Below are 13203 nucleotides of genomic sequence, written 5' to 3' on the forward strand. Positions count from 1 at the left end.
ATTAGAATCCCCATGTACAGTCACATTGTTAGAATCCCCATGTACAGTCCCAGGGTTAGAATCCCCATGTACAGTCCCAGGGTTAGAATCACCATGTACAGTCCCAGGGTTAGAATCCCCATATACAGTCCCAGGGTTAGAATCCCCATGTGCAGTCCCAGGGTTAGAATCCCCATGTGCAGTCCCAGGGTTAGAATCCCCATTTACAGACCCAGGTCTAAAATCCCCATGTTCTGTCCCAGGCTTAGAATCCCCTTCTACAGTCCCAATGTTAGAATCCCCATGTACAGTCCCAGGGTTAGAATCCCCATGTACAGTCCCAGGGTTAGAATCCCCATGTACAGTCCCAGGGTTAGAGTCCCATTCTGCAGTCCCAGGGTTAGAATCCCCATGTACAGTCCCAGGGTTAGAATCCCCATGTACAGTCCCAGGGTTAGAATCCACATGTACATTCCCAGGGTTCGAATCCCCATGTACAGCCCCAGGGTTAGGATCCCCATGTACATTCCCAAGGTTAGGATCACCATCTAAAGTCCCAGGGATAGAATCCCCATGTACAATCCCAGGGTTAGAATCCCCATGTACAGTCCCAGGGCCAGAATCCCCATGTATCGTCCCAGGGTTAGAATCCCCATGTACAGTCCCAGGGTTAGAATCCCCATGTACAGTCCCTGGGTTAGAATCCCCATGTACAGTCCCAGGGTTAGAATCCGCATGTACAGTCCCAGGGTTAGAATCCTTATGTACAGTCCCAGAGTTAGAATCCCCATGTACAGTCCCAGGGTTAGAATCACCATGTACAGTCCCAGGATTAGAATCCCCATGTACAGTCACAGGGATAGAATCCCCGTGTACAGTCCCAGGGTTAGAATCCCCATGTACATTCCCAGGGTTAGAATCCCCATGTACAGTCCCAGGGTTAGAATCCTCGTGTACAGTCCCAGGGTCAGAATCCCCATGTACATTCCCAGGGTGAGAATCCCCATGTACAGTCCCAGGGTTAGAATTCCCGTGTTCAGTCCCAGGGTTAGAATCTCCATGTACAGTCCCAGGGTTAGAATCCCTGTGTACAGTCCCAGGGTTAGAATCCCCATGTACAGTCCCAGGGTTAGAATCCCCATGTACAGTCCCAGGGTTAGAATCACCATGTACAGTTCCAGGGTTAGAATCCCCATGTACAGTCCCTGGGTTGGAATCCCCATGTACAGTCCCAGGGCTAGAATCCCCATGTTCCGTCCCAGGGTTAGAATCCCAATGCACAGTCCCAGGGTTAGAATCCCCATGTACAGACCCAGGGTTAGAATCCCCATGTACAATCCCAGGGTTAGAATCCCCATGTACAGTCCCAGGGTTAGAATCCCCATTTACAGTCCCAGGTTTAGAATCCCCACTTACAATCCCAGGGTTAGAATCCCCATGTACAGTCCCAGGGTTAGAACCCCCACTTACAGTCCCAGGGTTGGAATCCCCATGTACAGTCCAAGGGTTAGAATCCCCATGTGCAGTCCCAGGGTTAGAATCCCCATGTACAGTCCCAGGGTTGGAATCCACATGTACAGTCCCAGGGTTAGAATCCCCAAGTACAGTCCCAGGGCTGGAATGCCCATGTACTGTCCCAGAGTTAAAATCCCCATGAACAGTCCCAGGTTTAGAATCCCCATATACAGTCCCAGGGCTAGAAACCCCATGTACCATCCCAGGATTAGAATCCCCATGTACAGTCACATTGTTAGAATCCCCATATACAGTCCCAGGGCTAGAATCCCCATGTACAGTCCCAGGGTTAGAATCCCCATGTACAGACCCAGGTCTAAAATCCCCATGTACTGTCCCAGGGTTAGAATCCCCTTGTACAGTCCCAAAGTTAGAATCCCCATGTACAGTCCCAGGATTAGAATCCCCATGTACAGTCCCAGGGTTAGAATCCCCTTGTACAGTCCCAGGGTGAGAGTCCCATTCTGCAGTCCCAGGGTTAGAATCCCCGTGTACAGTCCCAGGGTTAGAATCCCCATGTACAGTCCCAGGGTTAGAATCCCCATGTACATTCCCAAGGTTAGAATCACCATGTACAGTCCCAAGGATAGAATCCCCATGTACATTCCCAGGGTTAGAATCCCCATGTACAGTCCCAGGGCCAGAATCCCCATGTATAGTCCCAGGGTTAGAATCCCTATGTACAATCCCAGGGTTAGAATCCCCATGTACAGTCCCAGGGTTAGAATCCACACTTACATTCCCAGGGTGGGAATCCCCATATACAGTCCCAGGGTTAGAATCCCCATGTACAGTCCCAGGGTTAGAATCCCCATGTACAGTCCCAGGGTTGGAATCCCCATGTACAATCCCAGGGTTAGAATCCCCATGGACATTCCCAGGGTTAGAATCCCCATGTACAATCCCAGGGTTAGAATCCCCATGTACAGTCCCAGGGCCAGAATCCCCATGTATAATCCCAGATTTCGAATCCCAACGTACAATCCCAGGGTTAGAATCCCCATGTACAGTCCCAGGGTTAGAATCCCCATGTACAGTCCCAGGGTTAGAATCCCCACTTACAATCCCAGGGTTAGAATCCCCATGTACAGTCCCAGGGTTAGAATCCCCACTTACAGTCCCAGGGTTGGAATCCCCATGTACAGTCCCAGCGTTAGAATCCCCATGTACAGTCCCAGGGTTACAATCCCCATGTACAGCCCCAGGGTTGGAATCCACATGAACAGTCCCAGGGTTAGAATCCCCAAGTACAGTCCCAGGGTTAAAATCCGCATGTACAGTCCCAGGTTTAGAATCCCCATATACAGTCCCAGGGTTAGAATCCCCATGTACCATCCCAGGATTAGAATCCCCATGTACAGTCACATTGTTAGAATCCCCATGTACAGTCCCAGGGTTAGAATCCCCATGTACAGTCCCAGGGTTAGAATCACCATGTACAGTCCCAGGGTTAGAATCCCCATATACAGTCCCAGGGTTAGAATCCCCATGTGCAGTCCCAGGGTTAGAATCCCCATGTGCAGTCCCAGGGTTAGAATCCCCATTTACAGACCCAGGTCTAAAATCCCCATGTTCTGTCCCAGGCTTAGAATCCCCTTCTACAGTCCCAATGTTAGAATCCCCATGTACAGTCCCAGGGTTAGAATCCCCATGTACAGTCCCAGGGTTAGAATCCCCATGTACAGTCCCAGGGTTAGAGTCCCATTCTGCAGTCCCAGGGTTAGAATCCCCATGTACAGTCCCAGGGTTAGAATCCCCATGTACAGTCCCAGGGTTAGAATCCACATGTACATTCCCAGGGTTCGAATCCCCATGTACAGCCCCAGGGTTAGGATCCCCATGTACATTCCCAAGGTTAGGATCACCATCTAAAGTCCCAGGGATAGAATCCCCATGTACAATCCCAGGGTTAGAATCCCCATGTACAGTCCCAGGGCCAGAATCCCCATGTATCGTCCCAGGGTTAGAATCCCCATGTACAGTCCCAGGGTTAGAATCCCCATGTACAGTCCCTGGGTTAGAATCCCCATGTACAGTCCCAGGGTTAGAATCCGCATGTACAGTCCCAGGGTTAGAATCCTTATGTACAGTCCCAGAGTTAGAATCCCCATGTACAGTCCCAGGGTTAGAATCACCATGTACAGTCCCAGGATTAGAATCCCCATGTACAGTCACAGGGATAGAATCCCCGTGTACAGTCCCAGGGTTAGAATCCCCATGTACATTCCCAGGGTTAGAATCCCCATGTACAGTCCCAGGGTTAGAATCCTCGTGTACAGTCCCAGGGTCAGAATCCCCATGTACATTCCCAGGGTGAGAATCCCCATGTACAGTCCCAGGGTTAGAATTCCCGTGTTCAGTCCCAGGGTTAGAATCTCCATGTACAGTCCCAGGGTTAGAATCCCTGTGTACAGTCCCAGGGTTAGAATCCCCATGTACAGTCCCAGGGTTAGAATCCCCATGTACAGTCCCAGGGTTAGAATCACCATGTACAGTTCCAGGGTTAGAATCCCCATGTACAGTCCCTGGGTTGGAATCCCCATGTACAGTCCCAGGGCTAGAATCCCCATGTTCCGTCCCAGGGTTAGAATCCCAATGCACAGTCCCAGGGTTGGAATCCCCATGTACAATCCCAGGGTTAGAATCCCCATGTACAGTCCCAGGGTTAGAATCCCCATGGTCAGTCCCAATGTTAGAATCCCCATGTTCAATCCCAGGTTTAGAATCCCCATGTACAGTCCCAGTGTCAGAATCCCCATGTATAGTCCCTGGGTTGGAATCCCCATGTACAGTCCCAGGGTTAGAATCCCCATGTACAGTCCCAGGGTTAGAATCCCCCTGTAAAGTCCCAGGGTTAGAATCCCCATGTGCAGTCCCAGGGTTAGAATCCCCATGTACAGTCCGTGGGATGGAATCCCCATGTACAGTCCCAGGGTTAGAATCCCCATGTACAGTCCCAGGGTTAAAATCCCCATGTACAGTCCCAGGGTTAGAATCCCCATGTACAGTCCCAGGGTTAGTATCCCCATGTTCAGTCCCAGGGTTGAATCCCCATGTACAATCCCAGTGTTAGAATCCCCATGTACGGTCCCAGGGTCAGAATCCCCATGTAGAGTCCCAGGGTTAGAATCCCCATGTACAGTCCCAGGGTTAGAATCCGCATGTACAGTCCCAGGGTTAGAATCCCCATGTACTGTCCAGGGTTAGAATCCCCATGTACTGTCCCTGGGTTAGATTCCCCATGTACAGTCCCAGGGTTAGAACCCCCATATACAGTCCCAGGTTTAGAATCCCCATATACAGTCCCAGGGTTAGAATCCCCATGTGCAGTCCCAGGGTTAGAATCCCCATGTACAGTCCCAGAGTTAGAATCCCCATGTACAGTCCCAGGGTTAGAGTCTCCATGTACAGTCCCTGGGTTAGAATCCCCATGTTCAGTCCCAGGGTTAGAATCCCCTTGTACAGTCCCAGGGTTAGAATCCCCATGTACATTCCCAGGGTTAGAATCCCCATGTTCAGTCCCAGGGTTAGAATCCCCATTTACAATCCCAGGTTTAGAATCCCCATGTAAAGTCCGAGGGTCAGAATCCCCATGTACTGTCCAGGGTTAGAATCCCCATGTAGAGTCCCAGGGTTAGAATCCCCATATACAGTCCCAGGGTTAGAATCCCCATGTACAGCCCCAGGGTTCGAATCCCCATGTACAGTCCCAGGGTTAGAATCCCCAGATGCAGTCCCAGGGTTCGAATCCCCATGTACAGTCCCAGGGTTCGAATCCCCATGTACAGTGCCAGGGTTAGAATCCCCATGTACTGTCCCAGAGTTAGAATCCCCTTGCACAGTCCCAATGTTAGAATCCCCATGTACAGTGCCAGGGTTAGAATCCCCATGTACAGTCCCAGGATTAGAATCCCTATGAACAGTCCCAGGGTTAGAGTCCACATGTGCAGTCCCAGGGTTAGGATCCCCATGTAGAGTCCCAGTGTTAGAATCCCCATATACAGTCCCAGGGTTAGAATCCCCATGTACAGTCCCAGGGTTAGAATCCCCATGTACAGTCCCAGGGTTCGAATCCGCATGTACAGTCCCAGGGTTAGAATCCTTATGTACAGTCCCAGAGTTAGAATCCCCATGTACAGTCCCAGGGTTGATATGACCATGTACAGTCCCAGGGTTAGAATCCCCATGTACATCCCAGGGCTTAGAATCCCCATGTACAGTCCCAGGCTAAGAATCCCCATGTACAGTCCCAGGGTTAGAATCCCCATGTACAGTCCCAGGGTTAGAATCCTCGTGTACAGTCCTAGGGTCAGAATCCCCATGTCCATTCCCAGGTTTAGAATCCCCATGTACAGTCCCAGGTTTAGAATCCCCGTGTTCAGTCCCAGGGTTAGAATCACCATGTACAGTCCCAGGGTTAGAATCCCCATGTGCAGTCCCAGGGTTAGAATCCCCATGTACAGTCCCAGGGTTAGAATCCCCGTGTGCAGTCCCAGGGTTACAATCACCATGTACAGTTCCAGGGTTTGAATCCCCATGCACAGTCCCTGGGTTGGAATCCCCATGTACAGTCCCAGGGTTAGAATCCCCATGTACAGTCCCAGGGTTAGAATCCCCATGTACAGTCCCAGGGTTAGAGTCCCATTCTGCAGTCCCAGGGTTAGAATCCCCATGTACAGTCCCAGGGTTAGAATCCCCATGTACAGTCCCAGGGTTAGAATCCCCATGTACATTCCCAGGGTTAGAATCCCCATGTACAGTCCCAGGGTTAGGATCCCCATGTACATTCCCAAGGTTAGGATCACCATCTACAGTCCCAGGGATAGAATCCCCATGTACAATCCCAGGGTTAGAATCCCCATGTAAAGTCCCAGGGCCAGAATCCCCATGTATCGTCCCAGGGTTAGAATCCCCATGTACAGTCCCAGGGTTAGAATCCCCATGTACAGTCCCTGGGTTAGAATCCCCATGCACAGTCCCAGGGTTAGAATCCGCATGTACAGTCCCAGGGTTAGAATCCTTATGTACAGTCCCAGAGTTAGAATCCCCATGTACAGTCCCAGGGTTAGAATCACCATGTACAGTCCCAGGGTTAGAATCCCCATGTACAGTCACAGGGATAGAATCCCCATGTACAGTCCCAGGGTTAGAATCCCCATGTACATTCCCAGGGTTAGAATCCCCATGTACAGTCCCAGGGTTAGAATCCTCGTGTACAGTCCCAGGATCAGAATCCCCATGTACATTCCCAGGGTGAGAATCCCCATGTACAGTCCCAGGGTTAGAATTCCCGTGTTCAGTCCCAGGGTTAGAATCTCCATGTACAGTCCCAGGGTTAGAATCCCTGTGTACAGTCCCAGGGTTAGAATCACCATGTACAGTTCCAGGGTTAGAATCCCCATGTACAGTCCCTGGGTTGGAATCCCCATGTACAATCCCAGGGCTAGAATCCCCATGTTCCGTCCCAGGGTTAGAATCCCAATGCACAGTCCCAGGGTTGGAATCCCCATGTACAATCCCAGGGTTAGAATCCCCATGTACAGTCCCAGGGTTAGAATCCCCATGGTCAGTCCCAATGTTAGAATCCCCATGTTCAATCCCAGGTTTAGAATCCCCATGTACAGTCCCAGTGTCAGAATCCCCATGTATAGTCCCTGGGTTGGAATCCCCATGTACAGTCCCAGGGTTAGAATCCCCATGTACAGTCCCAGGGTTAGAATCCCCCTGTAAAGTCCCAGGGTTAGAATCCCCATGTACAGTCCCAGGGTTAGAATCCCCATGTACAGTCCGTGGGATGGAATCCCCATGTACAGTCCCAGGGTTAGAATCCCCATGTACAGTCCCAGGGTTAAAATCCCCATGTACAGTCCCAGGGTTAGAATCCCCATGTACAGTCCCAGGGTTAGTATCCCCATGTTCAGTCCCAGGGTTAGAATCCCCATGTACAATCCCAGTGTTAGAATCCCCATGTACGGTCCCAGGGTCAGAATCCCCATGTAGAGTCCCAGGGTTAGAATCCCCATGTACAGTCCCAGGGTTAGAATCCGCATGTACAGTCCCAGGGTTAGAATCCCCATGTACTGTCCAGGGTTAGAATCCCCATGTACTGTCCCTGGGTTAGATTCCCCATGTACAGTCCCAGGGTTAGAACCCCCATATACAGTCCCAGGTTTAGAATCCCCATATACAGTCCCAGGGTTAGAATCCCCATGTACAGTCCCAGGGTTAGAATCCCCATGTACAGTCCCAGAGTTAGAATCCCCATGTACAGTCCCAGGGTTAGAGTCTCCATGTACAGTCCCTGGGTTAGAATCCCCATGTACAGTCCCAGGGTTAGAATCCCCATGTACAGTCCCAGGGTTAGAATCCCCTTGTACAGTCCCAGGGTTAGAATCCCCATGTACATTCCCAGGGTTAGAATCCCCATGTTCAGTCCCAGGGTTAGAATCCCCATTTACAATCCCAGGTTTAGAATCCCCATGTACAGTCCGAGGGTCAGAATCCCCATGTACTGTCCAGGGTTAGAATCCCCATGTAGAGTCCCAGGGTTAGAATCCCCATATACAGTCCCAGCGTTAGAATCCCCATGTACAGCCCCAGGGTTAGAATCCCCATGTACAGTCCCAGGGTTAGAATCCCCAGATACAGTCCCAGGGTTCGAATCCCCATGTACAGTCCCAGGGTTTGAATCCCCATGTACAGTCCCAGGGTTAGAATCCCCATGTACTGTCCCAGAGTTAGAATCCCCTTGCACAGTCCCAATGTTAGAATCCCCATGTACAGTGCCAGGGTTAGAATCCCCATGTACAGTCCCAGGATTAGAATCCCTATGTACAGTCCCAGGGTTAGAGTCCACATGTGCAGTCCCAGGGTTAGGATCCCCATGTAGAGTCCCAGTGTTAGAATCCCCATGTACAGTCCCCGGGTTAGAATCCCCATGTACAGTCCCAGGGTTAGAATCCCCATGTACAGTCCCAGGGTTAGAATCCCCATGTACAGTCCCAGGGTTAGAATCCTTATGTACAGTCCCAGAGTTAGAATCCCCATGTACAGTCCCAGGGTTGATATGACCATGTACAGTCCCAGGGTTAGAATCCCCATGTACATCCCAGGGCTTAGAATCCCCATGTACAGTCCCAGGGTAAGAATCCCCATGTACAGTCCCAGGGTTAGAATCCCCATGTACAGTCCCAGGGTTAGAATCCTCGTGTACAGTCCTAGGGTCAGAATCCCCATGTACATTCCCAGGTTTAGAATCCCCATGTACAGTCCCAGGTTTAGAATCCCCGTGTTCAGTCCCAGGGTTAGAATCACCATGTACAGTCCCAGGGTTAGAATCCCCATGTACAGTCCCAGGGTTAGAATCCCCATGTACAGTCCCAGGGTTAGAATCCCCGTGTACAGTCCCAGGGTTAGAATCACCATGTACAGTTCCAGGGTTTGAATCCCCATGCACAGTCCCTGGGTTGGAATCCCCATGTACAATCCCAGGGTTAGAATCCCCATGTTCCGTCCCAGGTTTAGAATCCCCATGTACAGTCCCAGGGTTGGAATCCCCATGTACAGTCCCAGGGTTAGAAACCCCATGTACAGTCCCAGGGTTAGAATCCCCATGGTCAGTCCCAGGGTTAGAATCCGCATGTACAATCCCAGGGTTAGAATCCCCATGTACAGTCCCAAGGTCAGAATCCCCATGTACAATCCCAGGGTTAGATTCCCCATGTACAGTCCCAGGGTCAGAATCCCCATGTACAGTCCCAGGGTTAGAGTCCCCATGTACAGTCCCAGGGTTAGAATCCCCATGTACAGTCCCAGGGTTGGAATCCATGCGTTGGCAATGAGATTGGGCCCCAGTAAAACCCAGGTCAACGGCAGGCCCACTGTGCCCACTCTGAGCCCGCTTTACTGCTCCTTCTGTGTCCAGCACTGCCTGCACCCCCGGCGCATGGAAGTGGAATTTCAGCCTCAGTGTTACAAGTTTCATCGGTTACAGGCTGGAGAGAGGAATAGTTCAATCTGACCCAGACCTGTGTGATTGGTTCAGTCTGTATATTGCTGACGGGCCTTTTTAAATTTGAGTGGTCAGGTATTCAAATTCCCGTAAACACTAATCCCGGATATAAAAGAGGGGAGAGCTGTGTTTAAATCAGAGTCCCCTTGGAGATTCTCTGAGAGAAGGAACTGGTCAGCTTGAAATTTGAATGAGAAAAATCAGTGAGAAATTTCCAATTAGCAGATTTTGACCATAGAATCAATGGTTACAGCACAGGAGGCCATTGGGCCCGTCGAGCCCGTGCCGAAACAGCGTAGCTCATCAGGACAGGGATTGAACCCGCGACATTGGCGTTATTAGCACCATGCTCGAACCATCTGAGCAAACTGACCAATATCAACTCCCACAGGGATGGGGAATTCTAGAATAAGAAGGAACCAGTCACGATTTGAAAGGTTTTAAAGTATTCGAGGGGCCCTTACATTTGGGATCTCTCTTTATTTTGTCCACTCAAGGAGTTAGATAACAGACTTCCTCTTGTGAATGTAGAGCTGGATTATTGGGCCGTGATGTGTTTCCTTGTTGATCTTCTGTTAAATACATTTCCTGAGTTAATTTAAATATAAACCAGATTTGCAGGCGTGATGCTCTATTCACACATCGAAGGTGAGAGAGATGCTGTGGGTCACACGCTAAGCCCAGCAGCTGAAAGTGATTAACAGACTGGGTTTTGTGTTTAGTGATCCCGGGCGTGTTACCGATACCTTCCCTGGACACCAAGGCTAGGAGGCACTCTGGAATGTATGGGGAGCTGGGACTTGTCCATGAAAGTAACCGAAGGTATGAGAACTGAAATAATCTAGAGTTAGAAAGCAGAAAAGGCCCAAAAATGGAGCAGTCAGTAACAGGACATCAATTAGTCTCCTCTTATCTTGGAGACGTCAAGGGCTCCACACACTGTGGCCTAGAAATTGGGTTTTGGCGCAGCGACGGCTTTAGCGCCGGAAGTTAGAGCCGGAGCTAAGTCGCGCTGGGCGGGCCAAAAATTCACTACTTCTGCGCCCAAACGGCTGCCGGCGCTGCTGAAAGCTGTTAGCGCCTGAAAACTGGCGCTATGCGCTGAATTTCGGCGCTATTCCGGCGCTGCGGCGCCCGCTGCGGTGCGGCAGGTTCGGGAAGTGCAGGCCTCCTCCTTCCCTTAAGGAGGAGCTGCCTGCACCCGGCCGCGGCCCGCGATAATCTTTTTAAAAATGAGCCCGGCACCTCGGACAAGTGCCGGGCTTGCTTCTGTTCCGGTGGGGGGGGTGGGGGGGAAGCCCGGGGAGGGAGCTGCGGCCAGGCGGGCGGCGGGAAAGCGGCCGGCCGCCGCGGGGCCTTTAATGCGCCGGCGCAACGTTCTGTAAGGCACCTCTGCCAGAACGTTGCTTGCGGCTGCCACGGGCGAGGCGGCTGCAACTCAATTTCCGAGTTCGGGCGGGTTACCATGGCAACCGGGACGCTGCGCACACCGATGACGTCATCGGTGCCGGCGCAGCGCTACCGGCCTAACGCCGATTTAGGGCCCCTGTCAATTTCAAAACTGGCCATAACTTCGCCGCTAGGCCCTCTAGCGCCTCAAAAGCAGCGCTAAGGCCAGTGAATTTCTAGGCCTGTGTGTTTGAAACAAAGCTGATTTATTTGACATATATCCAGAAGATTAAACTCCAGCCCAATTAGGGAGTTATTAACATCAGAAACAAACCCCAACTGTCAGAATGAACATGGTTCAGTCTGAATGTGATTAACAGCAGCAATAACAGCAGAATCCAACCCCTGCAGTCACTTGTGAACTCGCTGGTGTTTCAGTAGGCTGGATGACTGACTGAATCCCTTCCCACAGACGGTGCAGGTGAATGGCCTCTCCCTGGTGTGAGTGCATTGGTGTTGCCTCAGATCCTTCCTGCTTTTAAAGGTCTTCTCACAGTCAGAACATTTAAAAGGTCTCTTATTTGTGTGAACACGTTGGTGTGCAGTGCGGTGGGCTGACTGAGTGAATCCCTTCCCACACACAGGGCAGGTGAACGGCCTCTCCCCAGTGTTTACTCGCTGGTGTGCCAGCAGCTCCCTTGTGCTTTTAAAGCTCTTCTCACATTCAGAACATTTAAATGGTCTCTTATCAGTGTGAACAAGCTGGTGTTCAGTGAGTGTGACTGACTGAGTGAATCCCTTCCCACACACGGAGCAGGTGAACGGCCTCTCCCCGGTGTGAGTGCGTTGGTGTCTCAGCAAGTGGGGTGAACAAATGAATCTGTTTCCACACACGGTGCAGGTGAACGGTCTCTCCCCAGTGTGAGTGCGTTGGTGTGCCAACAGATCATTTTTCCTTTTAAAGGTCTTCTCACAGTCAGAACATTTAAAAGGTCTCTTATCAGTGTGAACAACTTGGTGTGAAGTGAGGTCAGCTGATGAAGTGAATCCCTTCCCACACACCGAGCAGGTGAACGGCCTCTCCCTAAAGCGAATACGCTGGTGTTCAATGAGGTTCCATGAATGAGTGAATCCCTTCCCACACATGGAGCAGGTGAATGGCCTTTCCCCTGTGTGAATGCGTTGGTGTGCCAGCAAAGAATTTCTGCTTTTAAAGCTCTTCTCACACTCAGAACATTTAAAAGATCTATCATCAGTGTGAACAAGCTGGTGTGTAGTGAGGTGTGATGAAGAAATGAATCCTTTCCCACACGCGGAGCAGGTGAACGGCCTCTCCCCAGTGTGAATACGCTGGTGTTCAGTGAGGTTCCTTGAACGAGTGAATCCCTTCCCACACACGGAGCAGGTGAATGATCTGTCCCCAGTGTGATTGCGCCGATGAGCTTCCAGCTCAGATGGGCAAGAGAATCCCTTCCCACAGTCCCCACATTTCCAAGGTTTCTCCATGGTGCGGGTGTCCTTGTGTCTCTCCAGGTTGGGCGATCGGTTGAAGCCTCGTCTACACACAAAACACATATATGGTTACTCCCCGCTGTGAAAATTTTCCTTATACAACAGATTCTACAAATACTAATTATGATATTCATACAATATTATAGTTGTGTAGTAAAGTTCTTCTGACAGGCAGCGTCCACCAACTGAGCAGACTGATAGCAGATCTGGGAGGCGCCACAAGATGTTCCACCTTGACTGCAGCAGCCAGCTTTCTTATCCCTGGGGTACGGACTCTCAACCAAGCTGCTAACTGCCCTGCTATTCAGGCCTGAAAAGTAGAGCCTGCATGATTCTTGTTACATCTGTCAATCAGATCATCCTGCTGAAGGAAAGTTACAGAACAAACAACCTCAAACGAGACTTACAATTAATGAACTAACAAAGGGCCGCCAGAGAACTGCAAGGAATATTACTTCCAGCTGCATTCCTTTTACAGATGAGCTCGCTCTAACTCGATCTTCCATAGACATAGGCTTGGCAGACTGTTTTTGTAACTAACAGCTCCTTCAGTATATTTTCTTCCCACAATTGAGTGTTGTGCCTCAGGAGTTAAATGAAATTATAAACTTCTTAAATTGATAGTTAAGACGGATGGCTTTGCCCATTGCCTAGACAGCTCAATGATGTTTATGGACCTCTCCAACAGGGAAGGTCTCTGTAGAGAATAACAACTTACATTTATGTAGCACCTTTAACATAGTAACATGTCCCAAGGTGCTTCACAGGAGCCTATTATCAAACAAAATTTGACACCA

General features: G+C 50.5%; 1 protein-coding gene across 1 annotated transcript; it reads right to left on the reverse strand.

Moving 5' to 3' along the window:
* Positions 1-11128: 11128 nt before the first annotated feature.
* Positions 11129-12469, reverse strand: LOC147118412 (uncharacterized). The gene has a single exon (XM_085984421.1). It carries the CDS (start codon positions 12467-12469, stop codon positions 11306-11308), a length of 1164 nt encoding a protein of 387 aa, XP_085840547.1. The 3' UTR covers positions 11129-11305.
* Positions 12470-13203: the final 734 nt, after the last annotated feature.

This window comes from Somniosus microcephalus, chromosome 4, assembly GCF_052327205.1.
Source record: "Somniosus microcephalus isolate GS21.2 chromosome 4, FLI_Smic_1.0, whole genome shotgun sequence".
NCBI classification, from domain to species: domain Eukaryota; kingdom Metazoa; phylum Chordata; class Chondrichthyes; order Squaliformes; family Somniosidae; genus Somniosus; species Somniosus microcephalus.

Excerpts from the sequence above, each read along its gene's own strand:
- LOC147118412 (XM_085984421.1), bottom strand. The coding sequence starts at position 12,469 with ATGTGTTTTGTGTGTAGACGAGGCTTCAACCGATCGCCCAACCTGGAG.